The sequence below is a fragment of the Saccopteryx bilineata genome, chromosome 1 (assembly GCF_036850765.1).
Source record: "Saccopteryx bilineata isolate mSacBil1 chromosome 1, mSacBil1_pri_phased_curated, whole genome shotgun sequence".
Lineage (NCBI taxonomy): Eukaryota > Metazoa > Chordata > Mammalia > Chiroptera > Emballonuridae > Saccopteryx > Saccopteryx bilineata.
This window is the reverse complement of record NC_089490.1, coordinates 380,928,791-380,956,338: the sequence shown is the minus strand read 5'-3', so window position 1 is coordinate 380,956,338 and position 27,548 is coordinate 380,928,791. Positions and strand designations below refer to the sequence as shown.

Below are 27,548 nucleotides of genomic sequence, written 5' to 3'. Positions count from 1 at the left end.
ATTCAAAATCAGGAAGGTGTAATTCTCAGTATTATATTATCACTTTAGATCAAAAGGAAGTCCAAGTACAAGCGAAAAAATGGGTTTTCTGATTTGGTTCATAAGTAGATTCTGAGGTAGGTTCCAAATTGTTTACACAAGATTCATGTCAATAAAAAGTATTTGGCTTTATAACATGACTATTTTAAGGGGTTACACTCATCTACAAGTCAGGTAAATTGAATATATCAGAAGGGAAAGTAATTAAAAAGAAATAGTTGGTCTAGAAGAATGTCATGAGGAGGTCAGATCAAAACCTAGCAAACAAGGGGAGTGTAGAGTGGCAGGGGCCTGGAGAGAGGAGCAGGGGTCAGGACTCCCGGTTTCTCATCAGCAGAATAGAATCACATACACATTCATTCATATCATTTTGACTTGTCTCCCCTGTTTTCCTTTGTTTCACTGCTCCCTTCACACCTTGTGCTCAATCTCCAAAAATGCTCAGCTGGTAACATTCCTAGTGAGCACCCCTAGTTGTTTCATTACTCAGCGTTAGTTTACTCAAGGCATACTTTTCCTTTTGCACTTTATAAATCTTGTTAATACCCTCATCAAGCAATTTTCAACCTTTTTCAGCTCATGACTCACATACACTAATTACTAAAATTCTGAAACACACCAAAAAAATATACTTTTTGCTAACCTGACAAAAAAAGGTATAATTTTGATTGATTTATAAAAACAATAATGATAGTAGTAATTATGTATCTTTTTCATTCCAAAGTGACTTTTTAAAAAGATCAGGTGCTGCTTGACCTGTGGTGACAAAGTGGATAAAGTGTTGACCTAGAATGCTGAGGTCACTGGTTCAAAACCCCTGGCTTGCCTGGTCAAGGCACATATGGGAATTGATGTTCCCTGTTCTTCACCTTCTCTTCTCTCTCTCTCTCTCTCTCCCTCCTCTCTAATATGAATAAATTTTTAATTAATTAATTAATTAATTAAAAGATCAGGTGCCTCTACTTGTATACAAAGATTTCTGATACCAAGAATTAACCAATCAAATGTACTTTATTAGGTGACATAACCAATAAGATACAACTTTATTATATGGCCTATATATAAATATTTATGGTTCAAGACAGATCATTGATACTGGGTGGTTATTGTTGTGTTGGCTGTTGTCATTTTTTTATTTGACAATCTAAGAGACAAGAGGTCAGTGCCCCTAACTAAATAGTCTGGTATTGCATGTTTTGAAAGTTCTTGCAGCACATGGGTTGAAAATGACTGTCTTCGTCTATCTGGCCTATTCTTTTTTTTTCTTTTCTTTTTTTTTTTTTTTGTACTTTTCTGAAGCTAGAAACGGGGAGAGACAGTCAGACAGACTCCCGCATTTGCCTGACCGGGATCCACCCGGCACGCCCACCAGGGGGCGACGCTCTGCCCACCAGGGGGCGACGCTCTGCCCCTCCGGGGCATCGCTCTGTTGTGACCAGAGCCACTCTAGCGCCTGGGGCAGAGGCCAAGGAGCCAACCCCAGCACCTGGGCCATCTTTGCTCCAGTGGAGCCTCGGCTGCAGGAGGGGAAGAGAGAGACAGAGAGGAAGGAGAGGGGGAGGGGTGGAGAAGCAGATGGGCACTTCTCCTGTGTGCCCTGGCTGGGAATCGAACCCAGGACATCTGCACGCCAGGCCGACACTCTACCACTGAGCCAATCGACCAGGGCATCTGCCTATTCTTATACACTCTTTGCATCCCAGTCTGAGCAACTGATGCCCCAGGAAGCTTTCTCTGAACCCCGTCACATCCATCACCTCCTTGATAGTTATGGTGCTGTCAAATCACTGCTTCTATACTCATAAGTACAAGAAATAGAGCTGTATTTTTCTAGAACTTAACGCACATTCTGTTATGCATCCCTTTTACTATGTGTCAAATTTTTTTAGTTTCGATAAATTTAGGTTCTTCCTCTTCACCTAACTTTCAAGCCAAGTTCCTAGGAAAAATATACTGATGAGTTGTCAGGAGTGGGAGTGAGTGGGAGTGAAGCATCCAGTCCTTAGGGCCATTATCCCTCTTCATTAGCTTCTGCTATAACATTCAGAGGTTACCAGCTTTGAAGATAACTCCAAGTTGCACCGTGGTCTTAACCACAGGCGTCTTTAGATCTAGCCCCCCTTGCATGCTCTCTCTCTCTCTCTCTCTCTCTCTCTCCTCCTTCTGCTTTCAGATCCCTAGTGGGCTCACATGATAATGAGGAGATCATTCTTCCCCTTTCTCTCCCAGAGTGGCCACAGTTCTCTCTGCAAGACCACCTGGGATTTGTCTATTTCTATACCACTCTTCGGTACATCCTACCGCTTTGCACCTTACTGGGTCACACACAGAACCTCTTCCTGACTGTCTCTGGCGAACCACACTTTACCACCATCTTGCTTCTGAAAGATACTGGCCTCCTTGGCTCTATCAGGAAAGTGAGATTCACATTCCCTTTGCTCCTGGCTCCCCCAAACATATCCAGGGTTCTATTATTCTCCCCAACTCCATAACTCAACCCAAGACATAGGATACGAGGATCCTTTTTCATCAGGACTCAGCATCTGCTCATCTCAGCTTTTTCTCTCTTAGAAATCTCTGTCTAGTAGTGAAAATATTTCCTGGTCGTGGGAAGCACCAAACAAATATTTATTGCCTGAATCAATGAGGGAATGATAGACTAGCTTTTATGCATAGGCTATCCTTCAAAACCGAATACTAATATTGTCAGCGGTTTTTTATCCCCCAAGAAGCATAAATTTTGAAACCCAAAATCATAATAAAAAGAAGAACTAGAAGGAAAATAAGTCAGGTACTATCTTATCATTTAAAATGTTACTACAAAGTGATAACCCACTTTATTTACCAGATTTGGTTCCACTATTTCCAAAACTAATTCCTTACAAACAAATGTAATTTTGCAAATGTTTATTTTTTAAAAAGTATACCTTTTTCTGATTTGTAGGCTGATTGACCCATACTTTGGGGCAGAAACATGTCCTTTTATCTTTGAAAATACAGAAAAAAAGTTTTTTTGACAAATTTTTTTTACGTTTAAAACTTGAAAATTGCTAAGAGAATAAATATTGATTGTTTCACAACAAAAAAAAAGTGAGATTATAAATGTGTTACCTAACCTATTGTATTAATTACTTCTTAATATAATAGGTATATCAAGCTATCACATTGTACATCATAAACTTACACAGTGTTTTATGTCAATTATACCTTAATAAATCTGGGAAAATAATGTAAATTATTATGATTAAGAAAAAATAAGATTGTCATTAATTCATTAGTTCATTGTGGAAAAATCAAAACTTAAAATACATATACAATTATACAGTGCTAATAGAAATAAAAAACCAGTCATATACTAAGGTCACTTTTATTAATTTTCATAGTTTAAATATAAAATAATTTTTATTAATCCAAATTAGTAAAATCTCTCAAAAGACTATCTTTAGAGAATATTAAGAGGGCAATGTCATTTTAGACATGTTCTGTAATTCAAATTCATTTTGTAACAGAATTATAGAATAACACTTTAATTAAATTTGTTAATAAAAAAACAGAGTACTATCTCAATCTGCTGTCACACTACACAGAGTTCATTACCTCTCCTCAGTGCTGTTTCAGCATCATCTAATGATTTCTATTCTACACCCGCACCAGTAAACTACTGCTTACTAAGTGTACTAAGGGTCTGACTTGCTTAACTAGCTATGAATTTCATGAGGACTCAAACGATGACTTCTTAATTTCTATATTATTAATAGTTAGAATTATGACTGGCATACTGTAGACATTTAAAGTGCTTGAAGTGAATCGAATTAAATTCTTCAGTGAGTTGCATCCATATTCTAGGATGGGCAAAGAGACCTATTCTTTGTCTAACATAAAACGGATATATATGTGTATATGCATATATATGATATGTTAGACAACATATATAGATGTGTGTATATATGTAAGACACACTGATATATATGTATATGTATGTATGTATGTATGTATGCATATATGTATATGCAAGGAGAGAATAAAATAGGGTACATAAGTTAAATTAACTGAATAACCAAGAAATAAGAATAATGGAATCAACAAACTTCTGAATAACTACATAGATGAGAATAAGAAAATAAGTATTAGGATAAATAAAACTAGGTGCTGTAACACAAAAATCCAAACACCAGTAAATTGTTATAATTAAAGTTTATTTCTCACTCAGGTAGAGTCCCGTGCAGGTTTTCATTTTTAGGTTATTCACCTGAGTGAGTCCTCTCCAAGACACGTCTCACGAAATCAGGCTTTTTTTACATAGCAACTCTGGCCATCTCGATCTTTATTGTGTGTCGCCAAGACTTCAGATACAAGGAAAATAAAGAGCATGGAGAAGGCACACCTACTTGTGAATGTTTCAGCCTGCAAGTGACACGTCATTTTCTCTGACATTCCATCGCCAAAAACTAGACACATGGCCCCCACTTAGTTACAAAAAGACTGAAAACTTATTTATTGATCTGTGTGCCCAGCAAAGGGAAATAGATGTTGGGAACATTACGCCAATATTTGCTACAGTATATATTTAAACATCCAGATGAAGTAGGTTTACTCACCTGGAACTAGTAATGAAAAGTATTACCATAGTTCTTAAACTGGAAACAAAACTACATGTTCTACATGCTCATCACTATTGCCTGTATTATCTTGTGCTTAGAGTATTTAAACAACCTCCTAACGGGTCTCCCTGCCTCCGCCACAGCCTCCAATCATCTGACTGTTCTGCGACCACAGCAATCATCCCACAATAAAAATCTGATATCGCATAGATGAAAACTCTCCAGTGATTCCCCATTTCTTGTGGATGTAACATGATTCCCAAGGCCCAACCCTCCACTTCCATAACACCCTTGCAATTGATTTTCCATCAAAGCTGAACTTCCCCCATCTGGAAAATCATTTCTCCTGGTAAATAACTATCATCCTTCAAGATTTAGTTCAATCTTGATGTTCTCTGTGAAGTCTTCAGCCTAAACAGAGTGAAACACTCACCTTTGTGGCCAAGCCATCTCTCTTTGCCCACTGCCTTTATTTATAGCATTTATCAGTGTATATGACACTTAACTTGTATGCCTGCCTTTGCTCCTTGACAGTGAGGTCTTTGAAAACAAGAACAGTTTCTGCTTCAACTTTGTATCCTTAATAATAAGCACTGTTTCTGGTACACTACAGTTATTGCTTGATAGACGTTCATTAGATTTAATTAAGTTCACTGTATATAGACTGAAATGTACTCACTTCTGTTGTTGTTGTTTTACTGTCCTTCTGATTCTTTAGTAAATGAAAGGTGAGATGTGGAATGCATTCCTTGTATTCAAAATATCTTTACCAATCAAAATATGTCATCTCAGAGAATTGGGAAACAAAAAGAATGGTGTAATACACAGAAGATGAGGTGAGGTCTTGGGTTAAATTTATTCTCTTTTCTAGTGAAAAGAGTTCACACAGGTTTCAAATGGATATCATGGTAAATTTAGATAGAAAAGACAGCCATTCTAATTCACAGTGACAAGAATTCCAAATTATTTATAAACTACCAAATTTCACTCTAGCATAGAATATTGCTTTTGACTTGGAATTTAGCATAGAAAATACCACTTTCCCCACTTAATTCTGTCAGGAAGCAGTTAATGTAGCACTCTTACATCTAAGAGAACTAATACCTCATTCTGTCTCCAGTTATCAATCTAATAAATGTGTATTGATTTAAATCATAATTTGTGAGACTAGAAAGGAAAAGTTATCAATAACACTTTTTTTAAAAATCTGATTAGTGTGTATAGTTTAAAGATAAAGACCGCTTGAATAGCCTCTTCAGTGTATCCATCAGTAAGTATTTACTGAAAATCCAAGATCCATGTAAATTATTATGGGACCTGAACAAGAAACATAAAAGATAAGCTCCATCTTTGGAGATCTTATAATGAAACTGGACTACAGTCTCTCTCCCTGTACAAAAATTAACTCAAAATGGATCAAAGATCTAAACATAAGACCTGAAACAATTAAGTACATAGAAGAAGACATAGGTACTCAACTCATGGACCTGGGTTTTAAAGAGCATTTTATGAATTTGACTCCAATGGCAAGAGAAGTGAAGGCAAAAATTAATGAATGGGACTACATCAGACTAAGAAGTTTTTGCTCAGCAAGAGAAACTGATAACAAAATAAACAGAAAGCCAACTAAATGGGAAATGATATTTTCAAACAACAGCTCAGATAAAGGCCTAATATCCAAAATATACAAAGAACTCATAAAACTCAACAACAAACAAACAAACAATCCAATAAAAAAATGGGAAGAGGATATGAATAGACACTTCTCCCAGGAAGAAATACAAATGGCCAACAGATATATGAAAAGATGCTCATCTTCTTTAGCTATTAGAGAAATGCAAATCAAAACGGCAGTGAGATACCACCTCACACCTGTTCGATTAGCTGTTATTAGCAAGTCAGGTAATAGCAAATGTTGGAGAGGCTGTGGAGAAAAAGGAACCCTCATACACTGTTGGTGGGAATGTAAAGTAGTACAACCATTATGGAAGAAAGTATGGTGGTTCCTCAAAAAACTGAAAATAGAACTACCTTATGACCCAGCAATCCCTCTACTGGGTATATATCCCCAAAACTCAGAAACATTGATACGTAAAGACACATGCAGCCCCATGTTTATTGCAGCATTGTTCACAGTGGCCAGGACATGGAAACAACCAAAAAGCCCATCAATAGATGACTGGATAAAGAAGATGTGGCACCAGTCCACCACAAGATTTTCTCAAGAAAGAGGGGAGAGGAGAGGAGAGGAAAAAAGGAGGGGGGGAATAATTTCCTTTTTTAAAAAATTTTTATTTTATTTTATTTTTCTTTATTTCATTATTAATTTTTTTTAAAAAAAACAACTCTTTTCAATTTTTTATTTTTTTTATTTTTTTTAACTTTTTATTCTTTATTAAATCTCATTAATACTATCAACAAAACCACCCTCAGATGCCATTAAGGAAGAGAAAATTGAATATCATGGATACAAAAGAAAGAGAGGTAACACAGCTAGATGAGGAAAAATCTATGGAGAAAAAATTTAATATATTGGAAACCTTGGAGCTAAATGACAGAGAATTCAAGATAGAAATACTAAAAATCCTCCGAGATATACAAGAAAACACAGAAAGGCAATATAGGGAGCTCAGAAAACAACTCAATGAACACAAAGAATATATGTCCAAGGAAATGGAAACTATAAAAACAAATCAAACAGAGATGAAAAACTCAATTCACGAGCTGAAAAACGAAGTAACAAGCTTAGCTAATAGAACAGGTCAGATAGAAGAGAGGATTAGTGAAATAGAAGACAAGCAACTTGAGGCACAACAGAGAGAAGAAGAAAGAGACTCAAAAATTAAAAAAAATGAGATAGCCCTACAAGAATTATCTGACTCCATCAAAAAGAATAACATAAGAATAATAGGTATATCAGAGGGAGAAGAGAGAGAAAATGGAATGGAGAACATACTCAAACAAATAATAGATGAGAACTTCCCAAGCCTGTGGAAAGAACTAAAGCCTCAAGTTCAAGAAGCAAACAGAACTCCAAGTTTTCTTAACCCCAACAAACCTACTCCAAGGCATATCATAATGAAATTGACACAAACCAACAGCAAAGAAAAAATTCTCAAGGCAGCCAGGGAAAAGAAGAATACAACATATAAAGGAAGGCCCATTAGATTCTCATCAGATTTCTCAGCAGAAACTCTACAAGCTAGAAGAGAGTGGACCCCAATATTTAAAGTCCTGAAAGAGAGGAACTTTCAGCCACGAATACTATACCCATCAAAGCTATCCTTCAAATACGAAGGAGAAATAAAAACATTCACAGATACAGAAAAGATGAGGGAATTTATCATCAGAAAACCCCCACTCCAGGAATTACTAAAGGGGGTTCTCCAATCAGATACAAAGAACAAAAAAAAACAGAGCCACAAGTAAAAGCTCCAAGAAGAACACAATAAAACCAAATTTAAACTGTGACAACAACAAAAAGAAAGAGGGGGAGAAGATGGAGATTAACAGTAGCAAAGGACGATGGAGTGCAAACGTACTCACAAAATAGTTCGCTACAATGAACAGGGTAGGGACCCTTTTCATTACTCAAAGGTAACCACCATTGAAAAAACCACCACAGAAGCACATGAGATAAAAAAGATAGCAACAGAGGAAAGATGTATGGAATACAACCAAATAAAAACAAAAGATAGAAAAACGAAAGAGAAGGATCAAACAAGACACAAAACTAACAGAAAGCAAGATATAAAATGGCAATAGGGAACTCACAAGTATCAATAATTACACTAAATGTAAATGGATTAAACTCACCAATAAAAAGGCACAGAGTAGCAGAATGGATTAAAAAAGAAAATCCAACTGTATGCTGCCTACAGGAAACTCATCTAAGTAACAAGGATAAAAACAAATTCAAAGTGAAAGGCTGGAAAACAATACTCCAAGCAAATAACATCCAAAAAAAAGCAGGTGTAGCAATACTCATATCGGATAATGCTAACTACAAGACAGGAAAAGTACTCAGAGACAAAAATGGCCATTTCATAATGGCTAAGGGGACACTGAATCAAGAAGACATAACAATTCTTAATATACATGCACCAAACCAAGGAGCACCAAAATATATAAGACAGCTACTTATTGATCTTAAAACAAAAACTGACAAAAATACAATCATACTTGGAGACCTCAATACACTGCTGACGGCTCTAGATCGGTCATCCAAACAGAGAATCAACAAAGACATAGTGGCCTTAAACAAAACACTAGAGCACCTGGATATGATAGACATCTACAGGACATTTCATCCCAAAGTGACTGAGTATACATTTTTCTCCAGTGTACATGGATCATTCTCAAGAATTGACCATATGTTGGGCCACAAAAACAACATCAGCAAATTCAGAAAAATTGAAGTTGTACCAAGCATATTTTCTGATCATAAAGCCTTGAAACTAGAATTCAACTGCAAAAAAGAGGAAAAAAAATCCCACAAAAATGTGGAAAATAAACAACATACTTTTAAAAAATGAATGGGTCAAAGAAGAAATAAGTGCAGAGATCAAAAGATATATACAGACTAATGAAAATGACAATACGACATATCAGAATCTATGGGATGCAGCAAAAGCAGTGATAAGAGGGAAGTTCATATCGCTTCAGGCATATATGAACAAACAAGAGAGAGCCCAAGTGAACCACTTAACTTCCCACCTTAAGGAACTAGAAAAAGAAGAACAAAGACAACCCAAAACCAGCCGAAGAAAGGAAATAATAAAAATCAGAGCAGAAATAAATGAATTAGAGAACAGAAAAACTATAGAAAAAATTAATAGAACAAGGAGCTGGTTCTTTGAAAAGATCAACAAAATTGACAAACCCTTGGCAAGACTTACCAAGGAAAAAAGAGAAAGAACTCATATAAACAAAATCCAAAATGAAAGAGGAGAAATCACCACGGACACTGTAGATATACAAAGAATTATTGTAGAATACTATGAAAAACTTTATGCCACTAAATTCAACAACCTAGAAGAAATGGATAAATTCCTAGAAAAATACAACCTTCCTAGACTGAGTCAAGAAGAAGCAGAAAGCCTAAACAGACCTATCAGTAATAGAAGGTCTGAAAAAACCACTAAAAACCTCCCCAAATAGAAAAAACCATTAAAAACCTCCCCAAAAATAAAAGTCCAGGCCCTGACGGCTATACCAGCGAATTTTATCAAACATTCAAAGAAGACTTGGTTCCTATTCTACTCAAAGTCTTCCAAAAAATTGAAGAAGAAGCAATACTTCCAAACACATTTTATGAGGCCAACATAACCCTCATACCAAAACCAGGCAAGGATGGCACAAAAAAAGAAAACTACAGACCAATATCTCTAATGAATACAGATGCTAAAATACTAAACAAAATACTAGCAAATCGAATACAACAACATATTAAAAAAATAATACATCATGATCAAGTGGGATTCATCCCAGAATCTCAAGGATGGTTCAACATACGTAAAACGGTTAATGTAATACACCATATCAACAAAACAAAGAACAAAAACCACATGATCTTATCAATAGACGCAGAAAAGGCTTTCGATAAAATACAACACAATTTTATGTTTAAGACTCTCAACAAAATGGGTATAGAAGGAAAATATCTCAACATGATAAAGGCCATATATGATAAACCATCAGCTAACATCATATTAAATGGCACTAAACTGAAGGCTTTCCCCCTTAAATCAGGAACAAGACAGGGTTGTCCACTCTCTCCACTCTTATTTAATGTGGTACTAGAGGTTCTAGCCAGAGCAATCAGACAAGACAAAGAAATAAAAGGCATCCATATCGGAAAAGAAGAAGTAAAGGTATCACTTTTTGCAGATGATATGATCCTATACATCGAAAACCCCAAAGAATCCACAAAAAGACTACTAGAAACAATAAGCCCATACAGTAAGGTCGCAGGATACAAAATTAACATACAGAAGTCAATAGCCTTTCTATATGCCAACAATGAAACAACTGAGAAGGAACTCAAAAGAATAATCCCCTTCACGATTGCAACAAAAAAAAATAAAATACTTAGGAATAAACATAACAAAGAATGTAAAGGACTTATATAATGAAAACTATAAACCATTGTTAAGGGAAATCGAAAAAGATATAATGAGATGGAAGAATATACCTTGTTCTTGGCTAGGAAGAATAAATATAATCAAGATGGCTATATTACCCAAAGCAATATACAAATTTAATGCAATTCCCATCAAACTTCCAATGACGTTTTTTAAAGAAATAGAGCAAAAAATCATCAGATTTGGGGCACAAAGAAAACAAGATAGAAGGTGACAGAGGACAATCTGACTTTGGGTGGTGGGTATGCAACATAATTGAACGACAAGATAACCTGGACTTGTTATCTTTGAATATATGTATCCTGATTTATTGATGTCACCCCATTAAAAAAATAAAATTATAAAAAAAAAAAAAAAAATCTGATTAGTGTGTATAGTTTAAAGATAAAGACCGCTTGAATAGCCTCTTTAGTGTATCCATCAGTAAGTATTTACTGAAAATCCAAGATCCATGTAAATTATTATGGGACCTGAACAAGAAACATAAAAGATAAGCTCCATCTTTGGAGATCTTATAGTCTCACTGTAGAATAAGGCAAGGGGGCAAGACAGGAGAGCTGTGGAAAATGAAGTAACATACCTTAAGCAACTGGTGACAAAGTTAAAATTGAGTATCTGTGCAATAACAGTTTTACTTTTTTTAACTTGGATATATTGGTAAAATTAAGAAGTTGGGTTAAAATATCTTTAAGTTTCTTTGGTTAGGTTGACCTTTGCTGAAGAGATGTATCCCAGGTAACTATAAAATGCAGAAAACACTTTGAAGTGCTGTACAAAATGTGTAGTGGTAACTCAAAAGAAGAGTGTTTTGTGTGTATATGTAAAAAATGGCTAAATCATCCATTTTAAACCATGAAAAAGTATCAATGTGATATGACAGAAAGATATTTGGTCTTTGTCCCTGGTTCTTGGCATAAAACTCCTAAAACCCTTGGAATCTCCTGAGTGATAATGGTGAAATGAGTGTCTTTTGTTCTAATGAGGTGACTCTTGACAGACCTCTAGGTAGCTTTGGGGGGGTGGGGGTGGCAGGTCACCAGAAAGATCAAGCCTAGAGCAAATTTGGAACTTTTAGCCCCATTTCCAACCCCAACCTCTAGGTAAGAAAAGGGCTAAGATTGAACTGGGAGGGTGGCACACCTCAGCTCTATGGGGCCAAGAGCTCCTGCCCTCAGGACCCTTCCAGACCTCACCCTATGGATGGACCTCTTGTAGAGGAACAGTATATAAAAATATATATAAATTGGCCCTGGCTGGTTGGCTCAGCGGTAGAGCGTCGGCCTAGCGTGCGGAGGACCTGGTTTCGATTCCCGGCCAGGGCACACAGGAGAAGCGCCCATTTGCTTCTCCACCCCTCCGCCGCACCTTCCTCTCTGTCTCTCTCTTCCCCTCCCGCAGCCAAGGCTCCATTGGAGCAAAGATGGCCCGGGCGCTGGGGATGGCTCCTTGGCCTCTGCCTCAGGCGCTAGAGTGGCTCTGGTCACAACATGGCGATGCCCAGGATGGGCAGAGCATCGCCCCCTGGTGGGCAGAGCGTCGCCCCATGGTGGGCGTGCCGGGTGGATCCCGGTCCGGCGCATGCGGGAGTCTGACTGTCTCTTCCTGTTTCCAGCTTCAGAAAAATGCAAAAAAAAAAAAAATATATATATATATATATATATATATATATATATATATTGAACTCAACTGAACATGAACAAAAAGGGCTCCAAAAAATGGCTGCAGGAATGACTGAGTTATTTACTCAGGGTGGGATGAGATGTCCTCCTGTAGTTTCTTTGGAAACCAGGAATAATGTTCTTAATCACTTGATTGCTGGCCTAGTTAATTATTCCAGAATGTGGTAGCCTTTCTTTGTTCCTAGAGGTTATGCACTGTATGAAGGGCCCTTGTGCAATAGCCTCCAAATTTTCCCATAAAAAAGGTAGGGTTTCAGACCACCCCTGAAGCTCTAGAGCAAGGGTCTCCAAACTACAGCCCGCGGGCCGCATGCAGCCCCCTGAGGCCATTTATCCGGCCCCCTCCGCACTTCCAGAAGGGGCACCTCTTTCATTGGTGGTCAGTGAGAGGAGCACATTGACCATCCCATTAGCCAAAAGCAGGCCCATAGTTCCCACTGAAATACTGGTCAGTTTGTTGATTTAAATTTACTTGTTCTTTATTTTAAATATTGTATTTGTTCCCGTTTTGTTTTTTTACTTTAAAATAAGATATGTGCAGTGTGCATAGGGATTTGTTCATAGTTTTTTTTATAGTCCGGCCCTCCAATGGTCTGAGGGACAGTGAACTGGCCCCCTGTGTAAAAAGTTTGGGGACCCCTACTCTAGAGAACTCTTCCTCATGGACGCTTATGGCAGGTAGCAGACTTTGGAGTCCAGGCTGAGGCTTCCCAGTCTGATGATGTATTCCTCCATGGTTTGGTGAGATTTGTACATACTCGTAATTCTCTTTTTCTTAGTCTATTGCTTTAACTAGCTATTACTCTAGAGCTCAGGCTGATATTTCTCTGTCTGGTGATGTTGTGTAGCTCATCATTGTGTTTTTTCTCTATTCTAATTTGGGTTATATAAGTTCAAACCCCTTCTTGATTTTGCCTTGATTATTTTTATTGTTATTAATCATAATAAATTTCCCCCTAAAATCCATCTGTGAGAAATTGCAACTCTGTACTATGCCTCTTGCATAGCACATCTCTTCCTCTGGTTGTTCAATAGTCATTTATAATGGGCCAGATAATGTAAGTAAAGTGGTTTCCTGAGTTCTGTGAACCATCCCAGTGAATTATCAAGCCCCCGGGAGCAGTCATGGAAACCCCCAAATTTGTATTCGACCAGGCAGGAATGTGGGTGACGTGGACACTCCATTTGCAGCTGATATCTGATGTAACGGCAGTCTTATGGAACTGAGCCCTTAACCTGTAAAGTCTGGGCCAACTTTAAATGGTTTATGTCAGAAAATATGTCAAAAATATTTAATTATAGGGCATTCAGTGGGTATTGGAGAATTGCTTGCTTCTGGGGTGGGGGTGGGTTTCTCAATGAACTTCTTGAAGACAAAAATGGAATGATGGCTACGAGAGCGCTAGGTATTTATTTAGATCTTGATCACAACTCAGCATAAAAATGCCCAGTTCTTGGTCTCCAAGTAAGTCAGTACTATTTTAAGAAGACAAAAATACTTTGTCATCCTCAGGAGGGGGAGAAAAGATTATGTAAAAGCCAGGAACTTTCCATAAGAAAGAAGGGGAAAAGCCAGGGGAAGGGATGCTGACTTCACAAAAAGACCAGTCTACCAATGGGAGGTTCCAGCAGAACTTCCCTTTACCTCCTCCTGGTTGGGATGGTTATCAGAGGGAGTTTGACAACCTCTCCACTGCTGGAGAGGTTGCACCACCACTGGCCAGGCTGTGGTCATGCATTTATTAGACTTACTGTTGATTGATGTCATCTCCCCTAATTCTTTGTGAGCAGTAACCAGCTGAGTTGTTCACTCCAGTCTCTCTAGTGCCCAGCAGCCATCATCTGCTCATAGAAGGCATTCTATGAATTTTTGTTTAAAATATAGGCTGAAGTGGTTAAGAAAAGTATCAGGAACAATATAGATTTAGCTGGGTCTTCAAGGGTAAAATGATACTTTATTCTTAAATACAAAGGTAATATTCAAGTACTTGATCAAAGAGTATAAGCTTTCAGTTATAGGTTCCAGTTATGAGCAAGACTAGTGTACATCGTGGTGCCTATCTTTACCAATATTGAATTGTACCCTTGAAATTTGTTAAGACAGTAGATCTTAAGTGTTCTCACCACACACACACACATACACACACAAGGTAACTATATAAGGTGATGAATGTGTTGACTTGATTGGGGCAAATAGTTCACAATGCATATGCATATTAAACCATCTTGTTATACCCTTTAAATACATATAATTTTGTTCCTCAATTATACCTCAAAAAAGTTTGGGGAGAAAAATGAAACAAGGGGAGGATAATAGAAGTTAAAAAAAATCAATCAAAGAAGATGGTAGCCTGGTGCTGGATCCCTACGGTCCCTGCTGTGCTGGAAGTTAACCTGTTACCTGCTGGGTTGTAGATATCTGGAGGATGGGCCAGGGCTACCAGGAGAGGGAAAGGTGCTTGGGTGCAGGCTATTTGCCTACAAAAACAAACACATTTCAACGTTTTAAAACTGTATAGCTGCACAGAAGTACCCAGGCTGAACCTCAATTCTGAGTAGAAGGGAGCCAGGATGTCTCTGTCTAGGGTGGCACACAGATGCTTGAATAATCTGCGGGTGACAAAGAAATGACCAAGGAGTAAGTGCTAAGGAGAGGTGGTGCAGATGAGAGGGGAAATTGTGAAGACGTGACTTTGCCATTTTCTGGCTGAGATAAGCTTTAGTGACCTCGTGTGTCACATGGAGAGAATAGTAGTACCAACTCCAAAAGGATTTGACGGGAAAACCATATGCAGAGTGCTTGCCACACTGTTTGCTTAGTGATAGCCATCATCATCATCATCATCATCATGTAAAACACTGAACAAAAGAACCTGGGTTTCAGCTCAGTTCTGCCATTATCTGCACAGGCCCATCCTAGTAAACCCCTCTGACCAAAATTTTGAGTACTTGAATACGTGAATTTCCTGGGGAACAGGTGCTTATTTTTATCAGATCCTCAAAAGGAGTTAAAACCCACTGATTTGCAAATCTGACATTTTCAAAGTCTTACTATTTACTTCAAGTTTCCAGAACCAAATTGTCTCATTCTACATGAAGATAAATTATACTCATTACCACTATTCTGTTGCCCTTTATTCTGAAGATCAACAAATTTATTCTGTGTTTCCCTCAAGAAAAAAGATGTAACTTCAGTTTGGATTATATAAATCACAATGCACACTATTTCTAAATTTTAAACTTTTATTTCAAATATTAAACATAAAGTTGTTAATGGTTACCATAATATTAGTGAGGACTAGAAATGTTAAAATATAAGTATTGAGACATACACTTCATTGAATTTGAAAACATTTGACATGGAAATATAGCCTCCTTATATCAAAGAAATCCATTTCATCCTGGTACCTGAACTTTCCCTTAAACAAGAAAAAGAAGGCTCTTGGTATCCATTACACAACTTTATAATTATTTGTAAGAAAATAAAATGAAGTACAATGCCACAGAAAGAAAGAAAAAAAATCTCACCAAAAATGATATCTGAGTTATATTACTGTAGTAAAAGGGAAAAAATAAAATAGAGACAAAATATCCACTCATTTAAAACCTCTTGACATTGAAAGACTAGACCCTCTTTCATACAATAATTGAAGGTATGTAGGAATCTACAATCAAATATCATTTGCACTCAGATGATGATTTGTTCTTCCCAACCACCCCTGGTACTTACAAATCCTAACTCCTAGCTGTGTGGACTTGGAATTCTGTTTGATGTAATGCAAGACCCAGAGGCTAAGCCAACAAAAAAACAAAAAAATCTTTATCTTCATCTATATTTTGTGATAACAAATTGAGGCAAAACTAAATTCCAGTTCACTTGGAAGGAAAAGGCATTTTTCCTCCTGCTCTCGCTTCTCAGTGCATGTTTATTAATCCCAAAGTGCTTTTTGACCTCACACCGACCACTCATCAATTTTCATCAGCCATTATCACTGGTCCCTGCAGTGCCCCTCTGTGGGTTGGAAGGAAAACTTGTAGAATCAGTTTTCGCGGGAGGAAAATGCATTGCACTTATGAAGTTCCCGTCCAGACTTCAAAAAAATGCTCCGTTCACTGTGGTGAATTTCCCAGGAGTAAGTGACTACATTTACAATGAGTGTTGTCAAAAAATCAAACCTGAGTATAAAACCAGGGCCTGGGATATTGCAATCTCAACAGTGAAGGCCAAAACAACCACAGGCAATGTTTCTGCATATTGAAACTCCTGTGGCCAGATGTTCCTGGGGTTTATCAAAATTTGACCTGATTAAGGGATTACTGGGATGGTTGTGCTGCAAGTCATGCTGTTAGTCACACGCATTCAAAATAGTTCCTACAATGCCAGAAAAAGGGAGCTTAATACTGAAAAGTAGTTACAGTGCCACCAATTGAGTAGCTGAGTGGAAATAGGGGGAAAAAATCTGCAAACCAGGGCCAGTATGCTTCAGGGAATAGGATGATTACATAAATTCAGCTGTTCATTAGTGCAGAGACACGCTATAAGTATTAGTCAGGATGAAGGAAAAGGCCAGTTTAGAAGGCCATTCATTTACAAAATGCAAAACTTCCATTTTCAAGAAAAAAGAAAATTGAACTATGTATATGTTTTTGATAACTAAATTACAAATGTCTTTGTAATTTATATACATATAAAGTAATTTATATATAAATTTTATAAATATTTATATATAAAATAAATTACTTTATATATATATTTATATATATAAAGCAAGGAAAACTGCTGTATTTATTAAATGGGAAGTGTTGAATTAAATCCCCATGAAAACACCAAATGCATATTTAAGGCAATGTCACTGATGCACATTTGACAGTTAAATTACAAAGCTCTTTGATATACTGTGTATGAAGTGTGGCAATTATGGCCAATAAAATCAAAGGAAGAAAAAAACTAATTAACACTAACATATCATTTTTGACGCACAAATATATAAAATTCCATGCCTGCTCTAAATTGCCAGCAATTGGCAATTCCCAAATTCCTAAGGATTCAGACAATAGTTTCCAAATATATAACTAGAGCCACCAGAGGTTTGGGGCTTTTGGAAGCTTTAGCATTACTTTCTTCTATCAAAAGTCCAAAAGCACACCAATAACTTAAAAACCCACTCATCCCTGCCCCCGAGAAACACATTGCCAGGATGATGAATCCCACGGATTGTCGGTCCTAAACAAATATGATCCTTCCTTATAAAAATAGTGATTAATTGTTGTGGTGGAAAGAACACGGACTTTGGAGACAAAAAGCCTGAGTTCAAATTCCAGATCAAGTAGTTATTATCCCTGTGACTTGGGCTAAATCTCTTAATCCTCTATCAAATAGGAATAATAACAATGTCTACACCTATCCCACAGAAAAGTGAGGCAAAATAAATGGGAAAATATTCCCAAAAAGCCCCCAAATGAAAACACTCTATAAATCTTAACTTTGACACTAGACTATGAGTAGACTGGACCTGAACGTGGCATGTGGGAAAAGTACAAATGAATCCTGCTACAAAAATCTCAATACATTGAAAGTAAACTGATCATAATAGAAAGAATAACACAATGCAAAGAAAAAAACTCCAGGAAACCTGGGTTTAGTAAAATTGACCCAGGTGTCACACGGAGAAAATCTGGCAGAAATTTTCAACCAGACATTAAATCTGTTTCTATACAGTGAGCAAAGTTCAAATTCCAAAGATCCCAAATCTTACAAGCCTCTGCAGCTTTGGGCTTGGAGGACAAAACGTCTGGAGACTAAATTAATTGAAATGAAAAAGTAAAAATAAAAAATTAAATTGAAAAGCAAAAATAAAAATCACACCTGGCTCCTGATAGCTAAGAAAACGTGTGTTACCAGAAGATTAATGACTAACTGTAGCTAACAGTTGTATTCTTCTAACTTCATTATTGAAAAAATCCATGGCAGCAGATGACCTCTTAAACTTTTTTAAGGTTATAATAGAGATATCATTTTAAACCTAGAAAAGGTCTAATTTCCAAAAATGTTTCTGGATGTAGTATATTTCTGTATAAATGTACCAAATGATAAAATGCACTGAAAACACTTGGTAAGGGTCATTGTGCCATACAAATGTAAGATATTATTATTATTATTAGAAAAATCTGGAAAGCTCTTCGGCATCTTGTAAAGTAATCCCAGATACTTGAAAGTTATAAAATAAAGAATTCTATTAAATTGATATAGAAAACATTCTATCTCAATACAAACTGTAATAAATTGAAGGGAGAAAATGGAAACCACAAGACAAATTCCTTCCCTGGCTTCTCTGGTCATTCTTCTTTGACAACCTGGACTTTGATTTCCACATCACTCCTTCATAACCACACCTATCTTTGTTAAACTCTGGCCCCTGGCAGTTACTCCTGTCCTGAGTTATTGAGCTTTTCAAATAACTGACTTCTCCTGTTGCTTCTCTGAACCCCCTAACTGGCACAAGCAATCAGCTCATCAGTTATCCATTCCTCACATGGATTCAGCATCTCTGGCCTCTCCAACCCACCACCACTGGGGTGGTAAAGCCCCGCACACAAGAGTGAAGGGTGCCAGGAGTAGGTCTCAGGGCAACCCCAAGGAAAACTCATTAGCAAAACCAACTCATCAGCGGCTGCCCTACTTAAAATTCCATTGAATCTTGAGTTTCCAGACAGTCCTCTAGGCCTATTGAGTCCCCTAAACTTGCCTGCGAGTTTACAGTAAACCCAGAGCTTTTTAATGCATTGTGAGCATTCATAAACTTCTGGAGGTATTTGGAGGTATACAACCAGTGATGTTTCAAGACGTCTTCCATTTCGTAGCATTTAGACTGCCTGGCGTTCATCTTCCGGAAGCGCCTGAACAGTTTGTTGCCAGACTCGTTTCCCTCGCTTGCCCAGGCCCCGATGGAGCCATCCCTCTCGATAATCTCAGGGACGTGTGCCAGGGTTTTGTGGAAATAATTGGTGATTTTGCCCTCGTATCTATACTTGAACTTGGTGGAGAGGAGCTCAGCGAAACGCTGTGAATTGAAACTATACTGGCAGAGGGATTCTGGGCACTCCTTAGCGGGGCACGACGAGCGCCACACGGGTTTCATCTGCAGATAGAGGTCCATCAGCTCCCTGAGAGCTTCGTGCCTCTCCTCGGAGGGAATTAACTCACAAACGGCTTCCACCGTCTCTTTGGTCATGAGCTTCCTGGCAAAGTTGCCGTTCATCCTCATGATTGGTTTTAAGTTCATCTTCTTCCGCAGATGCTTGTCCAGCGTAGCCTGCCATCTCTTCCTCTCCTCTTTGGAAGCGTTGGGGTTCTTATACGCCTCGCCTATCTCCAGCTGGAAAATCTTGTAGAACTCGGCCGCATTGCCGATGTCACAGTGGAGCGCATCGATGGAAGGGACGGTCTCAATGAAGGGCTTGGCCGAGACGCCCTTCACCCGGTCCCGGAGCTCTTCCGCCGACTCGTGGTACGGGTTGGAGCGCCAGACCTCGTAGCGCTCCAGGTTCTCCGCGTGGCTCCTGGTGATGGAGTGGAAGACCAGGTTCTGAGAGGCTTCCAGGCGGGTGGCGTCACACAGAGTACAGATGTAGACCGAGCCAGAAGCCTCGAGGCCTTCCACTTCGCGGACTAGTTTCTCATCATAGCCGGTGCCCCTGAAGACGAACTTGAACGTCCGGAGGATGCCTCCCATCTCCAGCATTAATTCGCTGCTCTTCATGGCCTCCCTCTCGGCAATGAGAGGGCTGAGGATGGCTGTCAGGGTCTCGTGGTCGGACTCATCTGCCAGCATAAGGCAGAGAGGTTTGCAACACAGTTCCGAGTTAGGTTTGGCTTCCTCAAACACCTTCACGTTCTGTGCGCCATGGGCTATAGATATTTTCATGACTGTGAATGAGAACCGGACCGCCTTTTCCGGAACTGCTGGCCCACTCCCGTGCTTCTCGCTCACATCTCCCATTCCGTCGCAAGACTCCTTCACCACGACGGTGAAGGGGCCGTTCAGGTAGTCGTCAAGGCCTTGGGCTTTCATGCCTTCCAAGATGTCTTCTTCCATGTCCATCAAAGCAGACACCAAAGCTGAATCATAGCGAAAGCGCTTCGCAATGGTGTCCACCGGGTAATCATCCACGGAGGAGGACAGTCCGGACAGTCCGTCGATAATGCCAACGTCAGTACTGGAAGACACGTTCTTCAGAGGTGGCTGCCACTCAAACGGGTGGTAGCCAGGCAGAAGGACCTTCTCCGCGTTCCGAAGGGCATGCAAAGGCTGGAAAATCTGCCTGCCTGTGATGGCCTTCACAGTCCTGTACATCTTGTGGTACTGACTGCAGCTGAGGAAGGTGTTGACGCGGATGGCCAAGCACACAGCCGGCTGCAGGCCAGAGCCACGGCCCTGCATGATGGCCTCCAGCTCATCGGCCTGTCTGTGCTCATTTCTCGCCCTCAGCGCCAGCAGGAACAAGGTCAGGCACACAGATTTGACATCTCCACCTTCTTCTTTGTCAGCAAAGGCCTTGACTTGCAGCTTGAGCTCCCGCAGACGGTGCTTCTGAGCCCTGCGGGTCAGCGATAGAAGATGTTGGCGGGGCCGGCCTCCTTTATTAATATGCGCAAAAGTCTCTTTTGAGTCCTTGTGGCTGGAGATATGGTGGTTATATTTTTCCAACCTGACCTCCTCGTTGCACTCTTTTGCTGGACATTTCACCATCAGGGAATTCAAGATGCTCAGAAAGGACTTCACTGGACTCTCCAGGTCAGTAGGGAAACAGGGATATCGGCAAGAGGGGCAATAGCTGCCCATGACTTTGAGGCATCTGAGAATGCAGATCCTGCAGAATACATGCTTACAGTTGGTCTCCACGGGGTCAGCCAGAATGTGTTCACATATCTGGCAGGAAATCGACTTCACGAAGTGCGCTGGGAAGTCCACGGCGAGGAGCTTGGTACTGAGATGTATCTTACTGCAGTTGGTGATCTGCTTCATCACTTCCTTGCTGCCCATCCTTGCCTGAGTTTTCTTCTTGCGCTGACGTGCTCGTCTTGCTCGGTCAAGCACTGTTTTGAGTTTTTTGCTGAGCTGCACATCTGGCTGATGACTCTTCCTCTTGAGTCCTCGACGGGCAGTGTGGCAGATGTCACAGGATGGTGTGTGGGGGTGCCACTCCATGGTTGCATTCTTCGGGGAGTAGACCTCGCAGAGGGCGCTGCTGAACTTCCTGTGCATGATGCTCCAGCAGTTATGGCAGAACTCAGTGGGGTGAATGGAATCAACATCTGCCTTCACATCTATCCGGAAAACCTTGGCAATGAGGTCTGGCCAGGAAGTGGCTCTCTTCTCCTTCTTTCGTAAAAGGACTTCGGTTTTACCATCCACGGGCCCGTGGACTGGGTGTCTCCTATGGTGCTCAGCATTTTTAAAAGAATTCCCACAGATGCGGCAGAGATGCCGAAGGTTGGCTTGGTGGATTGCTTTCTCCCTTGCCTTCCCGTCATCATGGGATTTCTTCAAAAACTTAGGGTGAGGCTTCAAGGCTGGCTGAGTCAAGGCTGGCTTCTCACCACCTGCCTTGCCCAGGACTGCAGGAGATTGCTCTAGAGAGGGCTTCCCCTCCGAGGACTCTTTCTTCTCTGTTCGAGCATCTTCTGGTGCCTTTTCTAAGGATCTCACCCTGAACAGCTTAAATTTCCATTCTGAAAATTTAATATGCGGGTACTGGATTTCATCCGGAGCCGAACTGAGTCCCAGAGTGGGTGGCAAAGAGACAGCCATACTGGCTGGAGTGCCTGGGAACAATGAGAACAAGTCAGGTTAGGAAACAATTTCAATATCCCACGAATGCATCCTAGAAGGAGTACAAATTAATGCATTCAAATATTCATTCATCCATTTATCCCAGAAGTTACTATCCTTCTATTTTAATATACTCCATTAGGCACTGATCATACAGCAGAGAACAGAGTCGTTCCCTGTTCGGCTGCTGCCTCTGGCCTCTATACCGTGTGCCGAAATACAGGCACCAACATAATTTGCTCTGTGTACATATGTACAATCTTATTAGCTTTCCACCGAAACTTGAAGTTCTTTGAGGACAGAATCTTTGAGAGATTTATCTGTCTCCCCAAGTTTCCTAGTATATATGACGTGCTCGATAGTTATTTGCTGAGTACCCACTAGGAAAAAATTGACTACAAAAAACAAAAGTCATATTTTTCACATTGTATTAGCTTCATTGCACGAGCCGGACAATACATTTCCAGCTTTTTAAAGCAGTCTCTTGAGAGACTGGTTGTTTCTTTCTTCCAAACGGGTCATAAAGAAATGATAAAGCTACTCACTCAGACTATTTCAAGGATAAAGAAAATTTTGAGGTTTCTGCATGCAAACTAATAATAAGCATCATGGATAGCAATTTTGCTTACAATTTTAATTAGTGAACACTGCTGTAAATTATAAGGCTATGTCCACATTAGAAACAAAAACCACATAACTCTCTGAACCTGCAATCAACCATCGTGGGCACATTCCAAGATTCCAAAGGGCTTTTAAAATGAAAAGCTCAAGCTGTTTCAGATATAACCACAAGCAACTTTGATGCAGTTGTTGGGTTGCCATCTTGAAAGTCATTACCAGGCAGTGGTCATCAGCTCAATAGCTTTTAATAAGAGGTAGGAGTAATATTTATCTTCTGGAAAAAAACATGTGCCATTAGATATGCCAAGAAATGCCACAAATCTGGACTGTGGTGCAGATATCAATACTGCTGTAGAAAAAATATCTGAAAATGCCATTTGGGTCCTTTTTAGACCCAATTAGCCCAGTGCTCTCAAAATTCTTTAGTACACATAACTGGAAAAACAGCAATTGTATTTTCAATCTAACATTTTTCTCTCCCAAATTTGCCTGGGTTAACACTCCTGACCCATCAAGTATATCAAGCAACACTTTTCCCTCTAAATTAATTAATTAACCAAAGTGATTTTTTTTCTAAATAATCATGTAGTCATGGAGACTAATCCTCAGGTTGATGGGCATACCTTGGCCACCAGTGGGATGGGGGAGGGAGGGTGCAAGGGCTAATCCTGACTGCAGCTAACAAGGTTTGCTTTTTTAGGTCATCCCTTTAAACTACTGAAGTTCATTCCATCTTGCATGCATTATGCTTCAGAGATTGATGCTTTCATAAAAATTAAAAGCCAATTCTCAGGACTTGGTAAAGGGAAAATCCTGTTAAATTATTCTATGTGCAGAACCGTATGAGAACTAAACAAATTCCACACTATTTCCAAGGTCTCGTGAACATCAAAAATACTTTAGCTGCAACCCAACCAACATCTCAAAGTTGCTAATGACTCAGTTAAGTTTCTAAATTCTGTTCTGTGTCTGGAGCAAGGGCTTTCCACGTCTCCCCTGTCCTGGTGGCTTACACTCATTCCCCAATGCCTTTTCATTCCTTTAACCTTTCCCTTCCTAGTCTTTTTGAATGCATTTATTGTCTGGAAATCCAAGACAAGAATGACCCTCTCTAGAGTTAATCATCATGAGTTAGTCAACTACCAGGCATGTCGGAAGGGTCCCTAGAACTATCTCCCTTCTCTTCCTTCTCCTCTGCTGACTCCCACTGGCCTGAAATGTTATATCAGAATCTACCAAAATACATTTACTTCAATACCCCCATGGAAAGAGTGCCATCACCCAGCAGTTACTAGCAATTGACATCCAAATAAAATGTATTTATTAGATTGTTTTCCAACTCAACAGCTAAAAATGTATTCAAACTGGAAGCAAGAGGGGACAGGGCTGTTATTCTTGTTTTTAGGGCAGTAGTCACTAAAATGCTAATAGTAGTTAGCTATGGAAGCTATAGGTGTTTTTATGTTTTTATCCTTACCTATGATTTTTACTTTTCCTAAAATTACCATGTATTACTTTTAGAAGAAGACAGAACTTTTAAGAACTAGAGCTAATGAGATATTTTTTATCTACCTAATTAGCAAAGATTAAAAACATTGATATTACTCAGCTTTAATGAAAGCATGGGGAAATGAAGATATCATCAAACATTTTTGGGAGGAGCGTACATTGGTGTAATATCTCTAGCGGACAATTTAGCGATGTCTTTCAAAAGCTTAAACATATACTATCTTTGGTGCAATAAATCTGCTTGCAGGGAGTTATTCTGTAGAAACATTCCCACAGGTTATCCTTGGGAATAAACGTTTCACAGGCTATTCCCACTTATGTGGGAGAGAGTGAGAAAGAGTTGTTTTTTAAAATTGTTACTCTAAAAATAGAAAACAGCACAAATAATCAACAATGGGGCATTATTAAATTATGGTCCAGGATAAAGTAGAAAACTACAGAAACTTTTAAATGTCTATGCGCATTGATATTACAGTGAGGTGCCCACGTGACAGAGCAGAGAACAGAACAACCATAGCAATAAAGTAGGGCTCTTTTCATGCATGCTTGTTCATATTTGTGTAAACCTGAGAGTATAGAGATTCTGGGAAAGGATGCACTAAAATCTTAACCATGTTTACTCTCGAGAAAACAGAATTGGCGCTGGTGAGAAGGTCTCTTTATTTTGTACTTTAGTCATTCTTGTATAATAGTACATGAATTTTTCACAACAAACATTATTTCTTTCCATTTTGTCATCTATTTCATCTAGGTGGAAACGTTTTACAGACTAGATTTACATGTATATCCATAGTCAGTTTCTTATATTTCTTTCTAAATTTGCCCCCAGAAAAGTTCAAGACCCGGCTAAACCTCAAATCTGACCACCATCCTTGGCTGATCTTTCTTTTCTGATAAGCAGGTAGAGAGGGGACTACAATCTGAACCCGTTTAATCCTGCAGTCACTTTTTTCACATTCAGGAATCTCACAAATTCCTGACCTCCTGTCTTCTAACAAAAGGTCTGCACTGTAGACCAGACTCAGAATCAAGAAGGCAGAGTGGCAGCTGCAGGCTCAGCCCTGTTCCCATTGGACACTGCCATCGCAGCATGGCCATCCCCTGCCATCACAGCTGCAGTGGTCCTTCTCCCCACCGGGCACAGAGTCATCTGTCCAAGCCAGCCTGGGGTGTCCTGGCTGGGGCAGGAGCTGTCACTGGTGGTAAGCAGTCTCATTATTTACTTCAGAAGGTTAAGCCACGGCAGCAGCATCGTCCCCCACCCTCGTTCCACTCCCCACTCTGCATACATATCCATCCTAGTACTTGGCCCTCAATTTCCCCTCTTAACATATTCAACTTGGTCTATACACAACCTCTATGTGACTAATGTATACTCATTGTCACACCTGTTCTGCTCATTCAATCACTCACTCCACAAATACTGTTGTCTACAACTTGCCCAGCACCATCATCCCATTTGCAGCATCAAAATCCAGGTTTCTAAGGATAACCCTGGAATTCTTGCCTTTCCTCTAGGCAACATACTGCTGCTTGAACCACTTCAGAAAGGGAAGTGGTACTATCACAACCCCTGGCCAGGCATCCTGGCTCAAGGTCAGAACATCAAAGCAGGGTTTCTACAATGGCTCTTCCAAAAATTATTATGTATCAGAATCATTAGGGAGTTTGTGTTTTTAAATAAATAAATAAAGCAAGCAAGCAAGCAGATCATCAGGTCCCAGAGAGTCTGATGATTCAGTTTATCTGGGACGGAGTCCAGATATTGTACTCAAACATTGCAGTGATCCTACTATGAGTGGCCCACAGGTCACATGTTGAGAAATACTGGTCTCCTACTTAAGCCAATCTAGTTCAAGAAATTCCTGGAAATACTTGGCAATAGCAGGCATGCTACCCATCTCCTCTGAGCCTGGAGTCTGTGTGCTCCTGATCATTTTCCTTGCCTGAACCAGCATGGCATTCTCTTTCCCCACGATCTCACACCTTCCCTCATTTGTTTACTCATTATTCAAGAAGTGCACCTTAGACCCTTCCTCCACACACAGCATTCATTTATAGTAACTCAGACACTTGACACCTTCTCTATGAACCTACAGTGTCTTCCTAAACTTTGCTTCTAGTTCTTTTCCTAGTTTCATACATTAGAGAGCAAAAAAAAAAAAAAATGGATGTCAACTTCCCTCCCTGCCTCCCCTCATCCCCTGCAAGGAACAAACCCCAAGTATTTCTGATTAGAAACATAAAAATGTAAATAAATATGTAGCTCAAGGCAGGAGAAGTCCAAGTGTTACCTTGCTCAGCAGGCTGCCTGGGCAAAGTGTTGGGATGTCTGTAATTCGGTTGATATTATTGGATACCAACAAGAAAGCAAAGTGTGTTCTCCTCTCCCTCCTTGCTCTCGTCCCTCAGAGCAGACTGCCGCATTATTTATCCACTGTCCTTCCCAGCCTCCCCCACCACAGAAGGCTAACCACAAATGATGGCAGCCAATCACAGCCCGGGAGCCCCCCCCCAGCTCCAGCTGGCACCTGGCTCTTCAGGAAGCTTCCCTGGGGGGACCTGAGTGTAGAAACATGCATGGGTGTGTGCTGGAGTATTGCCAAAGCTGCCAGCTCACTCCCCTGTTTGTTTGGAAATTATCTTGCTTATCTAAGCTCGGACTTCTGCCAGGATTCTATGCATCTGTGCATCGGTTCCTCATCTCAAAGTGGACATACTAATAGCATATACTTCAAAGAGTCAATGAGGTTATACAGTGAGAGTTATAGGAAAGTACTTGGAACAGTTTCTGCTTTTAGTAAATACGCATCAAATACTAGCTATATACAATAATTTTTTTATTATTTTTAAATGATATCCAAACCACTCCAGAATCCTCCTTCCCAGTCAATTCTCAGTCAGGGGAGGTTGGGTGGGCTCCTTGTAACAACACTGACTTTAAACATTACTAGAGTTTTGAAGTCAACAGACTTTGACTGATGCATCAATTTCCTCATATACAACTTAGGATTGATTATACTTGCCCCTTTTTACTGAATTTATTGGGGTAACACTGGTTAACAAAATCATACAGGATTCAGGGGCACAATTTTCCAACACAGCATCTGTACACTGTATTCT

The 27,548-nt window shown here is 39.6% G+C and overlaps 1 protein-coding gene across 1 annotated transcript; it reads right to left on the bottom strand.

Annotated features, from left to right (window-relative positions):
• Positions 1-17,204: 17,204 nt before the first annotated feature.
• Positions 17,205-26,823, bottom strand: RAG1 (recombination activating 1). The gene is made up of 2 exons (XM_066251298.1): positions 26,720-26,823; positions 17,205-22,288 (listed from the first exon to the last, which is right to left on the bottom strand). The coding sequence occupies exon 2, from the start codon at positions 22,272-22,274 to the stop codon at positions 19,143-19,145; it is 3,132 nt and encodes a 1,043-aa protein (XP_066107395.1). The 5' UTR covers positions 22,275-22,288; positions 26,720-26,823; the 3' UTR covers positions 17,205-19,142.
• Positions 26,824-27,548: the final 725 nt, after the last annotated feature.

Coding starts and splice junctions, on each gene's coding strand:
- RAG1 (XM_066251298.1), bottom strand. CDS start 22,274: ATGGCTGTCTCTTTGCCACCCACTCTGGGACTCAGTTCGGCTCCGGAT.